The 20,238-nt window shown below is 38.1% G+C and overlaps 1 protein-coding gene across 1 annotated transcript; it reads left to right on the top strand.

Moving 5' to 3' along the window:
- The first annotated feature begins 1,829 nt into the window (after positions 1 to 1,829).
- Positions 1,830 to 14,807, top strand: LOC117394512 (otoconin-90-like). Its single transcript, XM_059013777.1, has 12 exons — positions 1,830 to 2,929; positions 3,786 to 3,845; positions 4,236 to 4,410; positions 4,815 to 4,927; positions 6,296 to 6,424; positions 7,366 to 7,413; positions 9,079 to 9,237; positions 9,787 to 9,930; positions 10,656 to 10,742; positions 11,253 to 11,427; positions 11,623 to 11,729; positions 13,776 to 14,807. The coding sequence occupies exons 1-12, from the start codon at positions 2,884 to 2,886 to the stop codon at positions 14,174 to 14,176; spliced, it is 1,644 nt and encodes a 547-aa protein (XP_058869760.1). The 5' UTR covers positions 1,830 to 2,883; the 3' UTR covers positions 14,177 to 14,807.
- Positions 14,808 to 20,238: the final 5,431 nt, after the last annotated feature.

The following is a 20,238-nucleotide window of genomic DNA, read 5'->3' as shown; positions in this document are numbered from 1 at the left end:
GGCGCCGGAATGTGGTCAGGGACTGGGCAGTCCTGACCAGATGTGATCAGATTTTATCAGCAGCAGCAGAAGATAACATTTTAACATTTTCAAATTGAAGAAATAAAATATGTTGTAATAGGACATTACAATATTAGTATCTGCATATTACATAATTATATGTTCTGTTTTGATTAACATACTGAATGTTATAAGTATGACATTATACACAACTCTATTCCATTAAAGAACATATAGCTTGCTTTATGACCTACGGAATTCTCTTGCTCTATAGAGACATTAAGTCAAACGATCCTTGAAACAGAAACAAAGAGAAATTCGAATACGGTTGTTTTGCTTCATTCTTCCTTTCCTGATTTTTTAAGTTTGAAAGAATTTTGAGGTAAGATGTATACAACCTTACACCCTGTAGTAAAAGGTGTAGGTATAACTTTGAGGTAATTTACTGTATGAAACCACTGCTTGTGCTGGGAAACTAGAAGAGCAATTATTTTCATTATTTATTTTTTTTATCAATAATGCTTAATATTGTAAAGAAAATATATTCAATAGCATATGGTACTGTAGTTGCCTCTTGAAAACATTTTATGTTATAGAATGAAAGAAAGTTAACATTCCTCATCAATGATTACAATATCTATACGTGTTTTACCCGTGGGACTGAAACATTAAAGAAATGCATATGCCCATGTTGCACATCAATGATGGCTAGTTATAGTATTCCTACTGGATGGGAATATAAATAATATTTGCTGTCCATTCATTACCATACACTTCTGTAATTCTGGATAAACTAGTGATCTGGATTAAACCTGTTTGTCAGAGGTAAATCATAGTCTGGGGGGCTATTCCTAAACATACTATAGCAGATGCCTTAATAAAGGTGTGATACATTAAAAAAAAAAAACTTTTAAAAACTTTTTTGATAGCGGCATTGCAAAAAGGAATTGCTATCCTAAAGATCAAGTCTGTCACTAAATTAAATTAGACAAGAAAAACAGATAGGACCATTAGAAAGAAGTCAAACCCATCTCTATTAGCAATTCTGGATCTAATTTAGTCAAATTGCATATTTATTACATTTGGTTCTTGGGGATGATTCCATTAATATACCCAGGTTCACTGGAATGAGTCTTATGAAGGTGATGTATCTCAAAGAACCAGCACCTCTCCTTCATCACAATAATATATATCCCACTAAATATAGAGCACCTTGGTCACCAGTGAAATCCAGAACATTTCATTAGCACCAAAATCGCAAACATGAACATCTGTTATTGCAGGAGTGAGCAAACTGAGTTAACATATACGACAAAGCTCATCTATGAGAAGAATCATTTATGAATTTTGATTATATATTTGCTTTAAAAAAAAAAAAGTAACACTTAATGTATTTGCTTACGATTGTAAGTCGCCCTGGATAAGGGCGTCTGCTAAGAAAAAAAAAAAAAAAAAAAAAAAAAAAATATATATATATATATATATATATATATATGTTTAGTCATCTCAATGCTTTTTATTAGCAGTTCTGACCTGATTTGCTGCATGACTCTGTTATGAGGCTCAAGTATTGCAAAATATACTAAAAGGCATTAATTGTTTAATTTGTTATTTTGTGTTTGTTGGAAAAATTAAACAATCATATGTATATATCACAACAATGTCTGCTAGTATAGTGGCATAGAACTAATGGGTCTAGTTCACATGTGTTATGTGCAGCACAAAAAATTGTATCAGGAGTTGATTTATTTAACTGAAATGATAACATAATGAAGTCTGTGTGAGCTCATTAGATCAACACAATTGTATTGAAATAGGAGATAAAAAAACCCATCAATTAAATGAATACCAAGGTCACATTTAGGCCAGCTCAGGGATATCAGTTTCACAAATAACCTATAGTCATGCTGTTCCTAAATTCAGGACAATCAGTTAAGTGAAGCAGTAGTGCATAGATACACGGCAACAACAGGAGGCTTTCAATATAGATTCCTTTGCATACTATTGCTGTATTGTTAACTCTGACATAGACGCTGCAGATGTCTCATCAGTTTTTAATTACATATCTGTTAAATCAGTCACATGGTTCTTGGCAAGCACCCAAGTCAGTATATATGTTAGATGAAGGGAAAGCTTTTAAACTTATTTTCAACTATATTACATGTATGCATGGACTTTAAGGTAAGTTCATTCTTTTTCATCTTCATTATTTAAAATGTCAGCCCACGTGATGTACGGACAAGAATGGAAAAGCAGCATTTTCCTCTATATTGTCCCATTGACATCTAGATGGTACAAACACAAGGTTTAATAGATTGTGTGGTGTAACACATTTACATATAGAGTGTTTGTATCATTTCCTGATTAAAGGGAACTACTACAAAATTCATAGTAACAAAAAACTCATAGGCAAGTTAGCTTGGCTTAATTTACTCTGGAAGGTTAGGGTTTTATTCCCTAAAATAATCTCAGATGACTCAGCCTAGATGTTAGTTCTGTAAGAAAACTATTGCTCATTAAACATTTCTTTGAGGTTATATTAATTGGGACATGTCATAATAACATCAGCATGCTGAATGTATCTGATCCCATATGCTACCCAGCAGAGGCATGGGAACTGGTAGTTGAACAAATATGTACATGGCTACATAGGGGAACATTGGTAATACTGTATACAAAAAATTAAAAACATGCACATCAGCTTGTAAAGACAGGACTATATATGATAATTTTGCCAGTCAGTAGGAGAGGGAATCCTTTGGTATTTTATTTAAATGTAGTTTCAAATTATACTGTATTGAACTATATATATTAAAATAACTATGTTATTGTATATTATATTGAATTTATCACTGTTAATTTTACATTTCCAGAAAAAAAACCATGAAGTTATCACTGTTGTTTTTTCTGTCAATTACCTTTCATCTTGGTAAGTAAACACATTTTAACTGTACTTGTAAGATGGAAAATTAGTGTAAGGTAAAGACACACTTGAATTTAACACGCTGAATTCTTTAATAAATGATTTAGTGTTTACCCTTATTATCTTACTATGTACTTCATATCTTATATTGTTAAAATTGCTTTTTTATTGATGGGTCACAGTTCTATCTTTCATTAGATTAAACCTGAAGGATACCTCTATCATGCATACTGTTCAACAATTCCATGCAGGGCACATACATGTATTGAGTGGCTGTGGGTAACTGCAACAATTGTACAGTATTTAGGCTAATGGTGTAAAAAACGAATATGGTATAGTACAGTATATGGTTTTGTTGAACATTTTGTGTAAATATAAAACAAACAGGCTAATATCATTTGGCAGTTATCCCATAGACTTGGCCAAAAAACATATGTAGACCTCCATTCCTGATAAGTAATGATAAGCAGATCCAGTGTAGAAATTATATTGGGATCTGTAACTGTTTATTAAAAATTGACATGACATTTCCTCTTAAAAAAATGACGAGGCTACACCAAACAACTGCAATTTACTACTGTTAATGGTGGGTGGTCAACATTAGCTGAAATGCTTTGGGCTTCTGTAACCGGTTAAAAGGTAGCTTACTGTTTGTCTTGGGTTTCACAGGACAACATATGCTGTGATGGTCAATTCATACATAAATAAGAACAATAAGAGACAGAGAAAAATACAGTTTCTTTTGATCATTATAGTTATCCTGGGTGCTGTAACAATAGAGTAGTAATATGACAGTATAGGATATTTGATACTTAGGAGATACTTAACACTTATTTATTTGATTTTTTCTGCTTTCCCTTAGCTCTAGGAAGCAATTCTCCTTCAATGAGTGAAACAAACAAAAATGCAAACTCCCTGATTGGTAAGTATGTATTTTATTTATAAAATTTGATTTCAAGAGAGGGTTTTCCACCTAAAGCAAAGGGACACAATTAGTAGTCATGGTGACACAAAATACATTCAGAATAATATCAGTTAAGGTTGTAATGCTCAGTTCTGAACTCCACTCTGAACACAGCAATAAAGCCAATATTTCAGTGGGACTCAGAAGCTCCGAGTTATTGGAGAAAAACATAAGGAAATATCACTGGAAACCATGAATTATTTTAAAGTATTGAATTACGGAACTATAATCTGTGGTTTTAAAAATAATCAAATAATGAGCTTTGATCTCTGAAGGGAAGGATTTGCTTTGTTTAGGAAACCTAATTTTCATGATGTTAACAATGAAGTACCTGTGCTTCCTTCACAGATTGCCTTGGGGTTCGCTTCACGTGGCTCCAGACACTGCTCAACAACTTCCCCGCTCTCTTTAATTTCATCACCAAATTGAAGTGTTTGACTGGACTTTGCCCCAGTGATCTTGAAGATTATGGCTGTTCCTGCAGATATGAAGAAGAAGATGTTCCTTTTGATGACATAGACATGTAAGATACTGGTAATAGCTCTGAAAGACAGGTTGGGTCATTGTATTGTGGGATTAGCAGAGTTTGAAAATGGGTATGGGTGTTTAATGAACAAGGGAAGACAAAAGTTAAGGAAGTGTTACTCAAGATTTTTGGAGAGTCTATTCAAAGTCAGAAAACTTTGCAGAACCCATTTTTAAAAGCCATAAATTAATATATATATATAGTAGATACAATATTTTGTTCACACCAAAAGCCACATACAGTATTTCACAAAAACATATTTGGTTAAAAAAAAGTGGAGAAAATCAGGTACCTATCATTTGGACACCTTTCTCCAGAAAATATGATACATAGGGTCATGGGGAAATTATAAATGGGTCATAATATTTGCTACAACACAAATCATATAATTTTTTTCACAGTTGTTGTTATAACCAGCGAAGATGCTATAAGAATGCAGCTGAAAAGGACTGTAAACTGGAGACTGGAAACATTTCAATAAATACAAGCTGCCCTTCTGGAAATATCACTTGTGGTAATGTTCATTTCTGTTTATTATTATTATTATTATTAGTATTATTATTATTATTAGTAGTAGTAGTAGTATTAGTATTATTATCCTCACCTACAGTGTAACCTCATATACAAGTATATGAAATTTATGCGTAATATTCATAAAGTTCTTACACTAAACAGTTCATATTTTTCCCATTGAGCTAGTAGGTTAATATTACCGTTCCTTCCATTGTAAAAAGCCTTAGGTATTATTATTATTATTATAAAATCAGCTTAGTGCCTGTATTGGAATTTATTTGTAGGTTTGTGTGCTGCTCATTGGAGGAAGTTGTTTGATTTATTGGTATAAACAGCAGGCAATACTCAGCAGATTTATAACTTCTGAGGCAATACAGAAATCTCATGCTACTCAGTATTATTTGCTAAACATTTTTGACTGCATATATTTTTATAAACATATTATGCATGTACATACATATAATATATACATGGTTTTCTACTGAAGGGTAGCTTCAGCAATTGTGATCCTTATGATAGTCTATGAATGGAGTTAAAATCCAGTGCTTTAGCACTTCTGTTAAGAAATACTTTTTGCACAAGTTCAAAACAAACCATGCAATCGCCAATGAAACACGGTATCACAAAAAATTTAATATAAAATAAAATAAAATGTAGCCACTGGCCACAAAGCTACATCAGTACTTCCCTACTATAGTCAACAGTACATTGTTAGTAATTTCTTAACAGATGAATAATCTCAAAACAGGTTAATCTATTAATACTGTACATTTTTATACATATAAATGATAAATGCAATATACAAGCTGACATACATACCTCCTGACTGGGATGATAAATCACTGAAATCTCAGCAACGAGCTGAGCTCTCCGTTTAGATCAATCAATAAACCCATAGTTTATGGTCCCTAAAACCATAGCGTTGAATCCCACTGTTGAAAAACATTTTAATACAAAATAGTCTTATAATTACAGTAGTTTGTTGGACTCTCTACAGAGCCATAACGTCTCTTTGGTACTGTGGTGGCCAGAATTGGACACAGTACTCTAAGTGAAGTCTCACCAGTACATTATACAATCTCATTTAATTTACTTAATATATAAAATGAAAATCAGAAGTAGGAGAGGATAAAGGGAGCAGTGACAACCATAATGTGGTACTGCGATTGTACATATCTGATACCCTGCAGCTCAGTTGTGATCCCTGAATCTGACCTCAGTAGGATGTAGGTTGAGTTCCAAACTGGTTTAATATAAGCCATAAGTCATTTTACGGTAAACAGCAAAACCATGTTTCGCATTGTATTACATGTTTAAATAATTACAAGGTCAGATATCTTTAACAATATTTTTTCTTTCTTCTGTATAGATTTCACTGACACCTGTGAGCAGATTTTTTGTCTCTGTGACAAGGCTGCAATTGAATGCATCGCAAGTTCACAGTACAACTTCTCAATGAGGCACCTGGATAGTTCCTTCTGCCCAGTTACATCAACAGGTAACCAATATTGGACTGGTTTACCAAATATAACATTCTTTTTGTATGTTCTCTATTAGCAAGGAAAAATAATGTTATATTGTAAAAAATATATAACTGAAATCTGCATGTTTATGTGTCATGAGGCTTACCTGCTTCAGACTCTTTTGTAAACCAAACTCTGCCATTGCTCACAGACCCCCCCCCCCCCCCCCCCCCAGACAATAAAACATTAAAATTGCATAACAAATTTGAGCCATTGATTATTTTTTTATTCTGATACATGCAATACATACATAAGAAACAGACTGCCAACTTATCCCTGTTAGGCTTTCTGTAGAAAACAACATAGTAACTACAGTGTACAATAGACTGTGTCAGCTTGCATGTGTTCCCTGAAGTAATTCTGCCCTGTATTATCTTTTTTAGACAAGTGTCTCTATTTAACTCTCATTTAGATAATAGTGATAAATAGACACAGATCCAGCCATAAGTCTTTAATGGTGACAGTTGCTAATTTTAATGTGACAAATTGATCAGTGATTTCTGAAGACAATAACTGATTGAATCCAAATAATACAATGTATTCATCTACCAAGATATATAATAATAATAATAATAATAATAATAATAATAATAATAATAATAATAATAATAATTATTATTATTATTATTATTATTATTATTATTATTATTATTATTATTATTATTATTATCTGTCTCTCACTCTAAATTGCCCTCTGTGTGGGTGTGTGAGTGAGTGTGTGTCTCGCCTTGCGCCCTGTGTATGCGGGGTTAGGCTCCAGCTCACCGCGACCCTGTAAAGGAGTAAGTGGTTAATGATGATGGATGGATGGATAATCTGTCTCTAATAACCCCACTTTATCCGATACAGTAGGTACAATAAACATATTTTAGGGTAAATAAGCATTCCACATCTTACAGTATTCTGTGTTTTACAGCTCCCCCTGAGACGACTGAAGTGTCTGGTCTGGTAACTGCTGGACCTGGTAAGAAGCTGCAAATTAAAATATTTTCTGAAACAGTTTGGTAAAATACTCTAGAAAGAGACAGAGAATATCATCAATCAATGCAGAACATGTGCTTTTTAAAAGGCAGCACTATTTTACATTCTTGGGCTTTCCTAAACCATTCCTACCTTTAAAAAAAAAAAAAAAGAAAGCATTCCATATCCTTATCTAATGTCACAACTTGCCTTGAATCAACTGACAGAGATTGAATGGTAAATAAACAATTTAGGATTGACTTTTCCAGGCAGGGTAGAACACATACAGTAAAGCAGGTTCTGATTAACAATACTCCTGGACTGCCTGTCTGTGAAACAAGCCGTTAGAAACATACAATACAAAGTCTTCACTTTTTAGTCAAACCAGTCAAATCACATACTGTAGGGGTTTTTTAACCCACAGTTCAGTCTCTCACCAGAAGCCTCAAGAAACTACTAAAAGTTCCTTAACTCAATTGAATTTAAGTACTGTATGTTCTTGGGCCCTTATTGTAAGACAAAGTCTGGATATAATAGGCTGCTAAAGTAGACCTTATGAACACTTGATTACTGCTGTAATTATCTCTGCACAGCATTCATTAATTCAAATACTCAAGAGACCAACGCCACTAAATATGAGTATCCAGCATGTACAGAAGAGGCATCAGTATACGCTATATTAACATATATAGTTTTAATGTTTGTCACTTTTTTGATTAAAAATAAAAATAAAAAATACCACATGGTTTATCTGGGGGTGACAACAAAACTACATCATACATTTGTAAATGTAGTTGCTGAGAAAAAGTTGTTTTCCTTTTCTATTTTGAAAAGAGGGCACCTTGCTTTCCTGCATGTATTTTGAATACTGCATACTATACACTAGCATAGTATTTCTTTTTTTTTGGCACAATAATTATACAATGTTAATTACTCAGCTGAAAATGTGAATTTGAGAGGACAGCTGTGTACAATTAAGCCAATTATGTCAACAGGCAGGTTCTTGTGTAGATGTGAGAGCTTTTCTGATCCAAAGAAACTGGCACAGAAGCCCTGCTATTTTGTTATTCTGCTATAGTTTTACTACAGAAAACGATATTAACATTTTTCATATACTTAAGAAAAAACTGACAAAAATGGAAAAATGTGACATTTCGAAATCTAACATGAAATATTGTACTACTATTATGGCTTCCAGTAGACTTTTGTGATATTGTAGTTTTTTTTTTTTTTGATTACATGGTGTTGAATAAAAGATCCAAATTATGTTCATCTGTTTTGTTTTATTTTATTTTTTTTTTGAATGATGTCTCAATCCTGAAATTCTGGCCATTGCTGTAGATCTCATATAATTCTGAAAGAAGCACATTTTATAGCAACATGTATTTTCACATCCTTGGTCATTTCATCTCACTGTCTGGGTCAAAACATTATTCACTGAGGGAAGCAGCAGCTTGTTTAATGGTAATATAAAAGGTGTTGGGATGGTGGGGACAATTTAATTCTCATGCATACAGAGCTTTCTTTAATCTAAAATGGTACTGTACCAGATGTATTTAAAAATAATGATTTTAAATTGATATGTAAATTAAAAACAGCAAATACATATATTGCTTCCCTTTGTCTTCTACTAACTTTGGTCCATTGATATATCTTTTGTTCAAATTAGGTCTGGAAATGGAAGGAACAAGTGTAGGACTGCCAGTTACAGTGGCGGAGCTACCTGAAATAGAACCAACTGAATCAGTGGAGGTGATAGAAAATACAAGGACTACTACTGGACTTACTACTGGACACATTGATTTTTCCCCGGGGTCTGTAACAGAAGGTAAGGACCTTGTTAATTTAATACATATTTTTAATAATCTTAATTCCTGGGATTCGATGGATCTCAACGTAAAGACACAATAAGATCTTGGTTTGCGTTTGGTTACTGTATATTACGTTACTACTTAGAACTACATGGGTTGGACAAAAATTATTTGAAAGTCCTGGAATATATGGGCCACCCCTCAAATGAGTGACTGTTTGTTAAACAAAACCAGTATTCTGTAGTAATATAAAAGCTCTACATCTCCCTTTTGCCAGTCAGCTTCAGTCATTATGTGCAAGACAGCAGATCCAACAGACTTTGATACAGGGCTTTGATAGCAGGCAGTTGCTTCCAAATGTGATGACTCTATAAATCCATTCTAGATAACAAACATTTCCAACTCCAACTCCAAGAAAGAGGAAGTAATCATCAAGGAAGGTTTATGCACCCCTCCAAAAAATGTTTATTATTTGTTCCAATCCCTGCAGAATACATTTGAGCTAAGCATCATGTGATTATTTTCATCTACTCACTGTGGCTTATGGGTATTTCCTCTTTCTCTAGGTCCTCAAACACCAAAACCAAGTAAAAACCCATCTGTTACAGTCCCACAAACAAAACCTGCTGACATTTCAGTGGAGGCTGAGACAGAAGGTAGGAACCCTAGCACAGAAGCACCTGATAGCTCACAGGAGTCTGAGACTGAAGGTAAGACGCCTGCTAAGGCAAAAACAAGAACAAAATTAATAAAAGGGATCTATTTAATTTACCCAAAGAGTGACAGATACAGGTATCCATCATTTAATTAATGTTTACAGAAAAAAAGACTATTATTAGATCAGTTGAATAGACCCCAAAGTGTTTTAATAGAAATATTAAAACACTGGGACTTGAATATTTAAAAACAGGAAACAAATTGGAGTGAAGCATGGTGAAGCACACTTGTTAAATAACGGTTTAGGGTGCTAAAGCATGAAGCACAGTAAATGCACAGAAAACATGGTTTAATCGTGGTAAAGTGTGAAGTTACTGTAACAAATCTGGTAAACTTTTAGATGGGGATGATACACCAAACATATGGGCCTTGTTCTAAAGACTTAAACTTAAACTTTGTTTGAAAATTGTTTTTAGAAGATAACCAGATTAGATGTAGTATTCATTTATTGATTCTAAATCATAACTAAGAAATAATTTCAAAATTATGTGATTAAGAATGTCAGTGGTGGTGGGATTGGAAGAGTAGAAAGCTCTTTTAAAAATTACATTTTACTTATCTTAACCTTTTAAAAACTCCAGCAAATGATTTCCTAGTGATTTAGGAATAGTTTCAGGTGCTTTGTGACTTCAAAACAACACTTCCTTCATTTAACAGTAGCAGTTCACAGTCACTTACCCATTACATTTTGTGATGCATTTCTTCCCAAATGAATTAGGACTGTCAAAGGCAGTGCCATTTTTTACGTTCTCAATGCTGGGGGCTGAAGGCCTGTTTGATCTTCTGCTGGAGCCTGAGGTTGAAGGTAAAAACCTGAGAACTACACTGTAAATCTGTTGCTATGTTTTATTTCTAAAATTAATACTAATTACTGTGTGATTCAAGACATGTCACATTAGTGTTATACTGATAGTGGGTATATCATTTCCCACAGATCAATGTTTTATTTAAATGAAAAGAAACTGAATTTAAACTTATTATGTTAGGTTTCCCAAAATACTTACATTTAACATTATTATTATTTGTTTATTTAGCAGACGCCTTTATCCAAGGCGACTTACAGAGACTAGGGTGTGTGAACTATGCATCAGCTGCAGTCACTTACAATTACATCTCACCCGAAAGACGGAGCACAAGGAGGTTAAGTGACTTGCTCAGGGTCACACAATGAGTCAGTGGCTGAGGTGGGATTTGAACCGGGAACCTCCTGGTTACAAGCCCTTTTCTTTAACCACTGGACCACACAGCCTCCTATATGATTGAATAGTAACACTGCTTGCTATACTGTGCTCATTACTTCTTCTATTGTGCCCAGAATGCAGCAGTAACACGTTCAATCAGTATAACAGTAATGGAAAAATAAATCGTGAGATGCCACGACTGGGAGAGATGCTGCACTGCTTGACGGGACGTTGCCCTCATGAGTTTGAAATGTACGGCTGTTACTGTGGACAGGAAGGAAGGGGTCGCCCAGTTGATGACCTTGACAGGTAATGACTTAGAGTTTCTGTTGTTTAGTCACTTCTTTAGAAATAATAGATTTATTCCCCCAGACTGATCCAGGTTCAAATGACAGAACTTACATGCAACTAAATAGATTATTATTACATCAGTAATGATGGGATTTACAATTCTCAACTCTACAACTGTATAATATAATGTTATGTGTCTTGTCTTCTTTACAGATGCTGTTTCTTCCATCAGTGCTGCTTGGAGCAGATTCAAATGTTTGGTTGCAGGCCATCACGGAGATTTAATGCCCACATTACTTGTGAAAATCGAGAAGCTACATGTAAGTTTGTTTTTCATGAAGTATTCACAAATATTATTTACTGGAACTGTGTATATTTGTGTTATATTTATTTTAAAACACCACTCACCCACATTTTACTTGGGATTTCTATTTTGTTTAATACTCCAAAATAGCTGATCAGATTTGTTATGTGTTTTATCAAGTTGTTAATTGCATTCTGATTTCAGCAACTGGTAGTGTTGTGACAAGAAAATTGTCTCAAAATAGTCCAAATAAAAATACGTTTAGAAAACAACATTTATGCTTAATGAAAAAAAAAATGTTTTCGATGCCTTTGTTATTACAGTTTCAAATAGCAGTGACAGAGAATACAAATCCTGTAAACTTTATTGTATCAGTAAGTACTATAGTGAGATGGATTCTTAAAATGAAAACATTTCTATGAGCGGATCAATCGGGTTAAATTGGTGCTTAACGGTCCGGAACGGCATTCTGCCTCTTCAGGATTCCGTTCCTGGTCTTCTGATTGAAAGTAAAATTCTGTTCCTGTCAACAACCTTACACGAGTCGTGACCGTTCCACCTCTTTTAAAATCCCAATTTAACCACTGGGATCAGTGAGATTTTATGTACAATTATAGCATTGCTATGCCAGTGTGCCATGCCATTAAAATTTAGCTTGAATCTCAAAAGCAACTGACGTAACTTGATGCTCACACCAGAAATGAAATGACACTGCTGCTGTTGAAAAAAAATATTCTGTGTAGAAAGTAGCATGTTATGTTGTCTGGTCCCAAAGGTTAGCTCTTGGAGGTTTAAAATGTTATTGAAAAGTTCATGAATAATAGTTCAAATGCCATAGTCTCAATCTGAAGGCTATCTTGAACATGTTGACATTATTATGTTTTATTACAGGCCAGTGTTCACTAAAGGCCTGCTTGAAAAACAACAGCTGTACAAACTATACAAATTACAACTAAAACATTGCTCTAACACTTCATTTTAATTGCCACTTTTTTGGTTTATTAATTTTTAGTAACTAGCTTACTAACATGTTAACACATTGTTTCATTATTTTTTCATGGTTAGTTAAAATTTTAGGATTTATCATTTAAGGTAAAGTGCACCTCATCTCCCAATTAATGTGTTTTCAAAGTCTACCTAATTCCTTCACGTAACTTCAGGGAGTTGACAGGATGTACCACATTAAAGATCTGCAAAGAGCATTGAATAAATATTTACCTCCAAAAGATTCAAATACTATAAATTACCATAAAAAAAAAAAATATTCACCTTTATCATAATGTGCAAGTTTTTCATATAGGATAATCTGAGAATTAAATTATAGCAATAGATATTTGGGTAAGGTTTCCTATAATTATTTTGTTAGCACCATGTACTTTAAAGACAATAATGCTTTTTAAAAGATAGTTCGATATTAGTTAGATAAATAGATCACTATGCTTAAACATTAATATCTGACACAGCAGTCACCAGCTCCTAGATAACTGACCTCAACAGCAGTTAGGAGACCCGAGGCGAAGGCGAGCAAGACAAGGTCAAAGTAATGACCAATGCGATTAAAAAACCTAACAGATGTCTTTGTGTATGATTTGTTTTTGTATGTGTTTGATTGGATATATTTTGGCCTGCATCTCTTAGGCTGTTTGAAGTGTATGCTGCTGTTTTAAAATGAGATTCAAGGTAATAGTCCTGCTAACTGTAGGATAATGAACACTGTACACGGAGCCTGATTGGCTAAGACTATCCAGTAGGGTTATAATGTATAACCATTTACAAAAAAATAGCATGTTGTTAAAATACTAGTAAGCTAGCAGTTAATAGACGCAAAAAACACTGTCTTGCTGTTTCTATCCCTGTACTCCTTTCTTAACCAAGTGATTGATATTCCATATCACATCTTGCTCTTTTGAATTACACAAATCCAGAAGGCCTTTGATTAGTGCTTCTATTTTTTTTGCAAACCTATATCTAGGTTTTGCTACAGGTTCAATGGTCTAATAAAAAAATATTTCACAAATGTATTGGTTAAAAATAAAAATTAAATCTGTTTGTTCTAACTGAGGTACTGGCCAGAACACCTGCGACAAGTTGCAATGTGTCTGCGACAAGGCAAGTGCCAAGTGCATGGCAGCCTCACATTTCAATGAAACCATAGCCTTCCTGGACAAGCAGCAATGTCGTGGCATGAGAGCACCCTGCAGACGCCGACCGGGGGTAGGCAGACCACCAGTCTCAGCACCCAAATCTGAAGATTCCAGTGAAGAAGTAGTGAACTATAAAGGGGGACCCCATCAATCCCATCCACGTATAGCTGAGCCTTTGAGTGTGGGCACTACCCCTTCAGAGTCACAGGGAACACAGCTGACCACAGAGCAGCCACAGACTGAGGGAGCAAAAGAACTGTCCGCTGAGGCTGAAGAGGAGAATGAAGAAGTTGCACAGTCTGCCGAAATTCATCCATAAGGACCCAGCACAACTCCACCAGGAAAATGAGCTCATAGTTATTTTTGTTATTTTCTTCTTTGTGAAATGGTATTGACGGATGTCAACAGAGAAAGATTATGCAACCATTTTTAGTTTCCTGCAATGTATAACTCAAATGCGATTTACTGCCAGACACACCTGTTTTTAAACAAGTACACTGAAAAACCAGCATTAATTTTGTATCAAAATACAGTATATTAATAAGTAATTTTGTCTCACTTCTTTGCATTAAACATAACATACACATTCCAAACATGAACTTCATGATGACTGCTGTCTACTCTCTCCATTATCCATGACTTTACAAGTCACAGGTTTTCTCTTTTTCTGTGTTTTGAAACATCAATATCTATTATTGTAAATAGCTGAAAATAGTTAATAAACATTTACATACAACTGTGAATATTTTGTAAGATGCTTTTTAAGCAAACAATTCTACAGAGGGTTGACAGTTAATGTCAATATTTTCTTACATGTTTTGACTAAATTAGGATAAAAATGGCTGAATAAAATGTGAAAATACAAAAATGTTGTTAACCAGAAGTTTGTAATTCCATATTTTGTGCAAGTATAATGCTTATCAGTTATGTTCCACTGATAATTTTTAAATAATAAACTTTAAAAATAAAGGCTCTGCTATTGTTTTACATTTCCAGAAACATGTAGGCGTTTCACTTTGCACTGCATTCACGGGGCGGAGCTAGGCCACCTGCTGTAATGTTTAGGACATCAGTTTAGTAACATATAGAACATAAGGAGAGAGGCTCCGTCCTTCGAAGGCCCTAGGCATATAAAGGGGGGTTCCATCATTGAGGAGACCCGACAAACATGAAGGGGGTCACTGTCTTTGAGATGACGTGACATACGAAGAGGGGTCACCGTCTCTGAGATGACCCGACATACGAAGAAGCTCGCAAACCAGAAAGAAAAAAAACATTGATTAGTAATATTAACACATAAAAGAGGTTCCGACTCTTCAATGGCCCAACATATGCAGTAGGGGGGTTCCGTCACTGAGGAGACCCGACAAACAGGAGTGGGGCCACCGTCTTTTTGGTGACCCGACATACAAAGAGGCTCGCGAACCGGAAAGAAAACATGAAGTTAGTAGTTGTTAGAACATATTGAGCAGGGTGTTCCTCCTCTTCAGAAGCCCAAAATTATAGAAGGGGGGTTCCATCGCTGAGGAGACCCGACAAACGGGAGAGGAGTCACCATCTTTGAGGTGACCTGACAAACAAGAGGGGTTCCACCACTTGGGGCCCTCACATAAATAGAGGCATCAGAACCTGAAAGAGAAGAAGACAAGGGATCATGCATGCTAAAGGAGGGGTTTAGCCGGGGGTCCACTCTGACTAATGGAGAACCCTCCTCGATGAGGTAAATGAAGCGATGCTTAACAAAGGGTTGGAGAAAGTGGAATCACTAACCCCCCAAAGAATGGACCCCCGGCTCCCCGTTGAAGACATTTACGAGAAGAAAAAAAGGAGAACCGCCAATGCAGAGATAAAAGAAGAAAAAGACAAAACATTTAACACAAAAAGAAAGAAAACGCTTAACGTGACACGGGTTTGTAACTGTACCCTACTGTCTATGTGACAACCCTCCGCACAGTGGAAAGGAAAAAAAACCTTTAATTTTTTTTTGTTTTATTTTTTTAGGAGGAAACTTTTGCTAGCCTAGGCGGATAGGTCGTCCCCACTCCGGACATACTAGCAGTGGACTGATGGGCAAATACTATTTCGTCTAGTGAAGAACGAATGTAAACTTTGACTGCTGATGAGGTCCAGCGTCCCATATTTTGGATTAGATTCTGGTTAATCTTTGCTCCTGCTGCTGAAGTGGGTCCCCCAATTCTGAATTCCTAACAAATAGGATTTGATAGTAGCTGATTATTATTATTATTATTTATTTCTTAGCAGACGCCCTTATCCAGGGCGACTTACAATCATAAGCAAATACATTAAGTGTTACAATACAAGTAATACAATAAGAGCAAGAAATACAATAACTTTTGTTCAAGCAAAGTACAAGTGTGACAAACCACAATTCAATAATACAGCAGATAATAGTGATAGTTACATCAGGATATGATTAAATACAAAATACTACAGGTTAAACACTTGGCAGATTACAGTATTCTGAAGTACAGGATTAAATGCAGTAAAATAGGGGGCAGATAAGAGCAAAATAAAGCACATTTAAATGAAGGGTGATAGTGTCCCAGGATACAAACAGATGAGTTCTACAGGTGCTGTTTGAAGAGGTGAGTCTTAAGGAGGCACCGGAATGTGGTCAGGGACTGGGCAGTCCTGACATCTGTAGGAAGGTCATTCCACCACTACGGAGCAAGGGTGGAGAAGGAGCGGGCTCTGGAGGCAGGGGAGCGTAGCGGAGGTAGAGCCAGTCTTCTAGTGCAGGCGGAGCGGAGAGGTCGAGTGGGGGTGTAGGGAGAGATGAGGGTCTGGAGGTAGCTGGGTGCAGTCTGGTCAAGGCATCTGTAGGCTAGTACAAGAGTCTTGAACTGGATGCGAGCGGTGATCGGGAGCCAGTGGAGTGAGTGGAGTAGTGGAGTAGCGTGGGCGAAGCGAGGCAGAGAGAACACCAGGCGAGCAGCAGAGTTCTGGATGAGCTGGAGCGGACGGGTGGCGGACGCAGGGATTCTTCGGATGTTGCTGAGGAAGAATCAGCAAGTGTGTGCCAGAGTGGAGATGTGCTGGGAATAAGAGGCAGGGGTCCAGGGTGACTCCGAGGTTCTTAGCAGAGGAAGAGGGAAATAGTGTGGTAGATTCCAGAGGAACAGAGATAGAGAGATCAGAGGAGGGGGAGGAGGAGGGAAAGAAAAGGAGGTCAGATTTAGAGAGGTTGAGTTTGAGGTGATGCGAGTGCATCCAGGAGGAAATAGCAGACAGACAGGTAGAGATACGGGAGGAGATGGTGGAGTCAGAGGTGGGGAAGGAGAGGAAAATCTGAGCATCATCAGCATAGAAATGGTATGAGAAACCATAGAATGCGATGAGGGGGTCCAGGGAGCGGGTGTAGAGAGAGAATAGGAGAGGACCCAAGACTGACCCTTGGGGGACTCCAGTTAAGAGAGGGTGAGGTGTGGAGGTTGCTCCACGCCAGGTTACCTGGTAAGTGCGGTTGGAGAGGTAGGAGGAGAACCAGGCCAGAGCAGTGCCAGAGATCCCCAGGTCAGCGAGAGATGATAGTAGAATAGAGTGATCAACAGTGTCAAAGGCAGCAGAGAGGTCGAGGAGAATATGGACAGAGGAGAGAGAGGCAGCTCGGGCAGACTTTAGTGAGTTGGTGACAGACAGGAGGGCGGTTTCAGTGGAGTGAGCAGAGCGGAAGCCAGATTGGAGAGGGTCAAGCAGAGAGCTGGCGGTGTACAGTCCGCTCGAGGGTTTTGGAGAGGAAGGGTAGGAGGGAGACAGGACGGTAGCTCTGGAGGGAGGTGGGGTCGAGGGTAGGTTTTTTGAGGAGGGGAGTGAGGGAGGCTTTTTTGAAGGCAGAGGGAAAGATACCAGAAAGTAGAGAGGTGTTGAGGAGGGAGGAGATGAAGGGGAGTAGAGCAGGAGCAGCAGCTTGAAAGAGGTGAGTGGGGAGGGGGTCCAAGACACACGTGGTGGGTTTGTGACCCTGGAGCAGGGAGGAGAGGTCAGAGTCTGAGAGGGGCAAGAAGGTGGAGAAGGAGGGCAAGTTAGTAGGGGATGTAGTGGGTGTAGGGGTTGGAGCAGGAGGGGGTGCGGGGGAGGGAGAGGTGTTAAAGAGTTTGCGGATATCTGAAATTTTAGAAGAGAAGAAGGAGGCGAAGTCATCAGGGGAGATAGAGGAGGGAGGAGGAGGGGGGAGGGTTTAGGAGGGAGGAGAAGGTAGAGAATAGTTTATGTGGGTTGTTAGTGGAGGCTTGGATTACAGATTGGAAATAAGCACATTTTGCAGAGGAGAGAGTAGAGGAGAAGGAGGAGAGGAGAGTGCGGTAAAGGTCTAGGGCAGCAGGGAGTTTAGTTCTCTTCCATTTCTTTTCAGCAGATCGCAGTGTGATTCTTGCCGAGTGGAGCGCAGAGGAGAGCCAGGGATGGGGAGGGGAGGGGCAAGCAGGTCGGGAGGTGAGGGGACAGAGGGAGTCAAGGGAGGAGGTGAGTGAGGAGAAGAGGGTGGAGGTAGCAGAGTCTATGGAGAGTTATGAAAAGGAGTCGATAGGAGGGAGGTGAGAGAGAGCAGTGGAGGCAAGGACAGAGGGGGAGAGAGATCGGAGGTTACGGCGATAGGTGACAGTGGGGGTAGGAGGAGCAGGGAGAGGGGGGAGAGACAGAGAAAAAGAGATGAAATAGTGATCAGAGATGTCCAGGGGGGTGACAAAGAGGGTGGAGGGGCAGCAGGCCCTGGAGAAGGTGAGGTCCAGTTGACGGCCAGCTTTGTGGGTAGGAGGGGACGGAGAGAGACAGAAGTCGAAGGAGTGGAGGAGAGGGAGGAATCCAGCAGAGTGGCTGGGGTTGGAGAGATGGATGTTGAAGTCACCCAACAGGACAGTCGGGGTAGACAGAGAGGGGAGGGAGGAGAGTAAATAGTCGAGTTCATCCAGAAAGTGAGTGAGAGGCCCAGGGGGGCGATACAGAACAATGAGCAGGAGTTGACAGGGAGAGGTTAGTTGGACTGCATGAAATTCAAAGGTATTGACAGAGAGTGAGGAGAGATCGGAGGGGACAGAAAAGAGCAAGGAGGGAGAGAGGAGAAGACCCGTCCCACCTCCCCGTCCAGTGAGACGCGGGGTATGGGACAGGACGTAGAGAGAGGACAGGGCAGCAGGAGTAACAGTGTTATCAGGGGACAGCCAGGTTTCAGTGAGAGCTAGGAAATCGATCGAGAGGTGAGAGGCAAAGGCAGATATGAAATCAGCTTTGTTAGCAGAAGAGTGACAGTTCCAGAGTGCACCAGAGAGTGTGCGGGAGGGGGGGAGAGGCAGAGAAATGAGGTTAGAGGGGTTGGAGGAGCAGCAGCGGAGGGAGGGCAGAGGACGAGGATGGGAGGACAGAACAGGGATGCGAGAGACAGTCATAGCAGGACAAGCAAGATAAAAGGCACAGTAGGAGCAGTGGGGTGGAGGGTACAGACCTGACTAGTAGATAGCTTCTTCTAGAGCCCCGTTAGGTTCGGATCTATTCAACCAGCTTCTCTGCGCAGGCCTCCCCATGCTGGACTCCCACAGCTAGACTCCCGGCTCTTTTGTTGAGGCTCTTCAGTTTGCTGGCGCTTCTTGCTGGCGCCGAGATAAGCTGCTTGATTAAATGTTACACCTGCTTGGCAAAAGAACCAACTAAACTGTGTGGAAACCAATCAAATAGCAAAATCAACTGCTAATCAATTTAGCCACTCACCTGGTACTACTCACACACTAACTCAGCCAATTCAAACACCACCTTACAATGTCACTAAATGTAGTTAGTTAAAATTACTTGAAGCAGGAACTTATCTATCTGCCACTGTCCCTGGTTACCTGTAGACTGAACTAATTACTAGATGCCCACCCTTAAATAACTCCCTTCACTTAGCAAGGGAACTAGCTGCTAACTGCTCTGGAGACAATAGTTTCACACACTTTAATGGGATCACACAACTACAGGAGCTGTGTGGACACCAATTCAAATGCAAACTGCTCTATTCAAGTTAAACCACCCTCCCTGATACAATTTACAAATTACAAATTTATTACTCAAATAAGCACACTGCCTGGGATAAAATCACACACTCCTCCCCAAATAGAAACACCAGATAATGATACTTAAATAGTTAATTCATAAATTACTAGGAGCAGGATCAATTACCTATCTTGCTTCAGACGCTGGTTAGCTGATGCCAGATGTAGAAAGTCCTTTGCATGAACTATGAAAGCCATGATCCAGTCCTGGTTAAATGGAGTAGGATTAATCCTGCTTTGGGAACAGAAAATCAATAGGTGGTCCACCCTGTGAAATAAGAGGGGTGATGAAAGTAGCAAGTGCTGCAGCCATGTATGCTTGTGGTATTTTGAGTAATCC

Source organism: Acipenser ruthenus, chromosome 3 (genome assembly GCF_902713425.1).
Source record: "Acipenser ruthenus chromosome 3, fAciRut3.2 maternal haplotype, whole genome shotgun sequence".
Classification (NCBI taxonomy): domain Eukaryota; kingdom Metazoa; phylum Chordata; class Actinopteri; order Acipenseriformes; family Acipenseridae; genus Acipenser; species Acipenser ruthenus.
Note: the sequence above shows the minus strand (reverse complement) of the source record. Positions and strands in the feature narration are given on the sequence as shown.

Coding starts and splice junctions, on each gene's coding strand:
- LOC117394512 (XM_059013777.1), top strand. CDS start 2,884: ATGAAGTTATCACTGTTGTTTTTTCTGTCAATTACCTTTCATCTTG. Junction 4,411..4,814: donor CCTTTTGATGACATAGACAT/GTAAGATACTGG, acceptor TTTTTTTCACAG/TTGTTGTTATAACCAGCGAA. Junction 7,414..9,078: donor TCTGGTAACTGCTGGACCTG/GTAAGAAGCTGC, acceptor TGTTCAAATTAG/GTCTGGAAATGGAAGGAACA.